Source organism: Homalodisca vitripennis, chromosome 1, assembly GCF_021130785.1.
Source record: "Homalodisca vitripennis isolate AUS2020 chromosome 1, UT_GWSS_2.1, whole genome shotgun sequence".
Classification (NCBI taxonomy): Eukaryota; Metazoa; Arthropoda; class Insecta; order Hemiptera; family Cicadellidae; genus Homalodisca; species Homalodisca vitripennis.
In genome coordinates this window covers 42,890,305-42,895,947 of record NC_060207.1, presented here as the reverse complement: position 1 = coordinate 42,895,947, position 5,643 = coordinate 42,890,305, and the positions used below count along the sequence as shown (strand labels likewise).

The 5,643-nt window shown below is 39.2% G+C and overlaps 1 protein-coding gene across 1 annotated transcript; it reads left to right on the top strand.

Annotated features, from left to right (window-relative positions):
- The first annotated feature begins 795 nt into the window (after positions 1–795).
- Positions 796–1,410, top strand: LOC124359621. Its single transcript, XM_046812560.1, has one exon. It carries the CDS (start codon positions 796–798, stop codon positions 1,408–1,410), a length of 615 nt encoding a protein of 204 aa, XP_046668516.1.
- Positions 1,411–5,643: the final 4,233 nt, after the last annotated feature.

Genomic DNA, 5,643 nt, shown 5'->3' with positions numbered 1-5,643 from the left:
TTAGCCTGGACTCAAGTAGCCAGATCTATTATTATTTTGAATATGTTATAGTTAATATATGGTGACCTTAATCACGGTCTTGGTTTGTATGGTGGAGGTTCTTTCCAGCTGATAGATAATTGGACTGATTAGGCAAGTAATACAACGAGATTAAAACACCCATTAGAGGGTTCAGCGTACTCTATATTTAATAGGTTTTACACACACACACACACACACACACACACACACACACACACACACACACACACACACACACACACACACACACACACACACACGCACGCACGCACGCACGCACGCACGCACGCGCGCGCGTATTGGGAAGACATTTTGGACGCTTTAGAGCACAGATTTGTGGTGAAGCCAGAAAATCTGGGAATGATCGACGACTACCTCGACAAGAGGAAGCTGATTGTGGAAACGACGGAGGGCCAGCGAGAACATGAAGTAACAGCCGGCGTGCCTCAAGGCTCAATTATGGGTACTGACCTCTGGAACGCTGACTACGACGAGCTCTTGCGAATCTCGTTGCCGAAGCAAGTACAGCTCACGGCCTTTGCTGATGACGTTGCGACTACGATAATGGTAGATAGTGCCGAAGAAGCAGAGTTTTTAATACGGGAGACCACCGATGCCATCGAAACATGGCTTGAAAAAGACCACCTGAAACTCGCCAAACAGAAGACAGAGATGGTCGTCTTGACTAGACAAAAATTGTTCCCAAAACCATTCACCATATAAATAGGAGGCACAACTCTGACGTCAACAAGAGCTCTACGCTATTTAGGAGTAATGATTGATGAGAAGCTATCCTATCGCGAACACCTCGAAAGTGCATGCAAGAAAGCCAGCAAGACCGTATCCAGCCTATCAAGGATCCTGGCCAACTCGATAGGACCACGAACCAGGAAAAGCCGAGTCCTGCTTGAGCACTCTGTACTGCTTTATGGAGCAGAAATATGGGCGGACGTCCTGAAGCAGAAAACATATCGACGAAAAGTAGCAGCGGTGCAGCGGAGAGGCGCTCTCAGGGTTGCCTGCGCATACCGCACCGTCTCCGAAGCAGCAGTACTGGTGATTGCAGGAGCTGCGCCTATCGACTTATTGGCGTTTGAGAGAGCCAAGCTCTACGACGCTAAAGGAAATGGTGACAACTCCACGGAGGCAAAAACAAGAATAAAAAACGAGACGCAACAAGAGTGGCAGAACCGATGGACGTCGGGGGAGACAGGCAGATGGACGGAGTGCCTCATTCCGATCTCGATGTCTGGGTCTCTCGGAAGCACGGGGACACGGACTTCTTCCGGACTTCTTCCTGACCCAGTTATTGACGGGACACGGGCAGTTCAATGCTTATCTTTTCAAGATGGGCCAGCACACCACACCGACGTGCAAATACTGCCCTGACAAAATTGACAACGCCGAGCACACATTCTTTGAGTGTGCTCGGTGGATTGACTACAGAAGTACCACTGAAGAGATCATAGGCACCAGGCTCTCCCCCTCAAGCCTGATTGCCTATATGATAAAAAAAGAAGAAAACTGGTCAGGTGTTGAAGCTTACGCACAGCGCCTCCTGAAAGCTAAAATCGCAGAAAGGGACTAGTAACCTGGAGTAGGCGTCGCAAGAGGCAGCACGGACTGGATTGATGTAATGGTAACGCGGTTCCAATCCAGTCCCCCCGTACCATCTACGGTGGGAGGGGAGAGGAATGTTTTTTTAGTGGGTAGGTCTGCCAGTCTGGCAGGAATCCCACACTACCCCCACGTATATCTACCGGAAGACGGATGGTGGAGTTTAGCGATGGCGGTGTCTTTTGAAGATCTTTTTTCAGACATATATATATATATATATATATATATATATAAAACACAAGGAATGGGTTTTATGGTTCAGACCTAACAGTTGGCAACCAAAGGAGGGGGGTTTTAGTCGGTAGGCGCATCTTGCGAATCCGACACTATCCTCCGGGATGTCTTGGGAAGATTATCCCCCTCGTTACCCCCTCCCCAAAAAAACGCACACACACAAGAGTTGAACAAGTGTCAGTTTTAATTATTGAATACATATGCGTAACTATACTTAGTTTATTTGAATCATAGATTTTAGTATCGGAACAACGTATATTGAAAATGGCGGTACTAAGTGTACGAATAATGGTGTAAGAAACGAATAATGAGAAATAAAAATTACTGAATATAAATCTAAACTTAGGATTTATTACAGCATTGTGGCATGAGTTTAGTGTGCAAAAGATAAAACAGTCGTACCACATGCCAATTGTAAGTGGAGGAACACCGCAGACATAGAGACTAATGGCTCTTTTCTCCGCCGGAAATTGATCGGAAGGCGGTAACAAGTGCAGCCGGAATACACAAGCGGCTCAGCAAGATCCCGGACTCTCGTAATTGTTGGGAGATATCTAGAGCACTTTTAAAGTATTTTCGGATTAGAAAACACATTTCCCCAATGATAACAGGGACTAAATAACTTAACGCTTTTACATTTATACTTTGACATATGTGATAAAATTGATTGATCAATAATTCACGGTTAACTCCAGGCTTTTAACAGTAAAAGACCATTTTTTATAGTATTAGTAAACTAAAATGTTTTAAAAATAGTTTGGGCTATAATAGAGTCTCTTCTAGCCGAACTTGATGGGATCGAGGTAATTCTGCTAAAGTAACTTTCGGTTAGTCAGATTTTAGGTTAATCGAGATTATAGTGAATATAATAAAATTCATTTTCGTAAAAGTGTTTACTTGATTATACGTAACAACTTAAAATAGACGAAAATTAAATTACCATAAGCTCTTATAATAAACAAATTTAATATCTATCTCACAGAATCTACTGCCTAAAAGCCCTAACATTATTACAACCTGTGAGGTTACCATCTGGGTTTTCTAGTGAAGACGATGGTTGCATATAACTATAACAGGCTGAAAATTGATATGACTTGTAATAACTGTTTTATGTTAGGACTAATTAAATTGGGTTTGAGTAATGACCACTAAAATCCATACAGTACACAGGAACAGGAATTATTAAATTCATAGCGATACTACGAGCACACTCCTTACACGGTCACGCTGGAGGAAGCAGGAGGATCATACTGTTATCAATAATTAAAGGTAAGCGGGACGTTAAACTTGAGAAAGTGTAACCTCAGAGCTGAAATTAGTATCATGCATTTGTTATGCACAAAGACGTTCAGCCCTCCCTAGAGCATTCCGGTCCTTTAGCCGGATTTTAATGATCCTGTTCGTTGCCAGTAGCTACGAAACATTGTCTAACACCTTGAGACGTTTTAACAGTTTAATTTTCATAAAATTATAATTATGTACTTAAATTAATCGAAATTAGAAATCAATATGAGATTGGTTCGACGAATTACTCGGTGTAGGCTTAAGCCAAGGCGGTACGGCTGAATATGATATGCGACTGTATTTCACAGGTACAGCGTGTGGCATTACTTAAGCACAAACGAGGACAATATTGAAAGAAAACAATATTTCACGTATTTAAGCCTGTCTTCCTGTAAATTTGCAGTATAATTATTCCAGGTATTGACACTTTTATATACCATAGTTGAAATTTCATGTAAAACGGATGTATAAAATGAACAGTAAGTAGAATGTCAATATATATATATATATATATATATATATATATATATATATATATATATAAGATGACATTGTGAAGCGAAGCTGTTATAGCTTAATTTAACCGAAACAGTAGGTCTGACTGTTGATCACTGACAGATGCGCCTAACTGATGGTTCACTAAAGATAGAATCTGATAGCCGAACGTGTAATGGCGAAGTGTGTGACTGAGGTACAAGATCCAGCTTCAGGCAGAGAGGATGGAAATTGATCAGCAAGTTTCATATTATTACTGTTTCGATAAATTATGTATTATTACAAAAATTACAAATAGGGTGAGGGTTAGGTGATTGAAATTTTAGAGGACAATTATAAATTCTAGTTATATGAAGGGATACGTTTGAACGTGACTAATCACGTTCCTAAGATCGGCGTGGTGTCGGTGTCTTATCGTAGATCTGTCCCCTGCATTATAAATCAAAATGTACACTGTACTATCTAATTTTAGATTTTTAGAAACATAAAATCATCAAAACTGGCAGAGGAATTCTTGTAGTTTAGGGCTATGGTAGTTACACGGCCTCTTCGTATTACGTACGGATTCACAGCAGTCAGGCACGATAGTTTATATATTTTTCCAAAATTCCACTAGTAATACTCTACGCTGTTGCAATGCGCTCAACTCGAGCGAGATGAAACAAATAACGAAGCGCCTTGACTAGGGACATGTACGCGAACAAACCAACTAATCCGTGCACCACGCTCAACTCGCCAAACTCTCATGGTTTTCTTCATATTTTTAACTATTTTAATTTTGAAAACCCGCCTAGGCGAGCATTTAATTTATTTATCTTACGTCACGTGTTTGTGTGTGTAGGCCTACACCGTGTTTTTTTATTTATTAGAGTATGCATTCGACAATGCCGTGATCTAAAAAATCGCTTCAAATTTAGGATAAATTGAATTGTTTAACTGTGAGTACAAAATGTAACAAAAAATTGTTATATTCATTGGGACCGTTAGTGAACTAAATAAAAAAACCTTAACGAGTTAGTACTGCAAAGACTATATTAATAAGTTAATTCATGGAGTATACACAGATATATTGATGGTACAGGACGGCAGCAAATCTAGGAGTCGCAAACAATTATAAATTGATGTTACCTAAATATTATTATTTAAATAGACGTAATTTGGTAACACATCGTAGGAGATGTTTGTGATTTACTCTCTATACGGATGTCGGTATATATGGAAACACTAAATGATCTGGTGACGTTGATAATTCCTTCTACTAATGATTACCGGGCATCTATAAAGGAAATGCTGAGGCCATTACGAATGCTAAACTGATCATTATAGTCAGAAGTACGTTTCAAGAGCATTACAATGTCAGCATGTATCTCACCCTTCAGCTGTAGTGCCAGTTTATGAATTGTTTCAAGCCTAAGTCAAGTAAATTGGTTTTATGGACGTGATATACCACTGTCTGGGAAATTCCTGGATAACCGAATAATATTTCTACTCATATTTAAATAATCAAGTGTTTATAATACAATTTTAAGATATTACTATTTGAATATTGGTTATAATAAAAACATGCAATACCAATGGTTTGGTAACAAACTAGAGAACATTGATACATACGTTATTTTATGTTATGTTTAAGCCAATATTTTTAAGGGCAAAGAGTCCAAACCCAACCGCACATTTTTATCAACATATCTGGAATTCGACTCATGACCTCTGACTCTATTACTTAGCCGCAGCTTTACCCTAGACTAAGGTGAAGATCATTTTGTTATATTGTCGAAATTTCAAAGTAATTTTCATAAATTGAAAATTATTTACTATATGCAGGAACGTAGGGGATAAATTTGATATTTTTTTAAACTATCGTGAAAAAATTATAAAAATTGAAAATTCTCTTAAATACTAACATGTTTTACATACACATGCTACATATTAGAAACAAATTTTAGCTTTGGCATTGGTGAGGATCCAAAGATGTTTTCTGCCTCTGGTATT

Coding starts and splice junctions, on each gene's coding strand:
- LOC124359621 (XM_046812560.1), top strand. CDS start 796: ATGATTGATGAGAAGCTATCCTATCGCGAACACCTCGAAAGTGCATGC.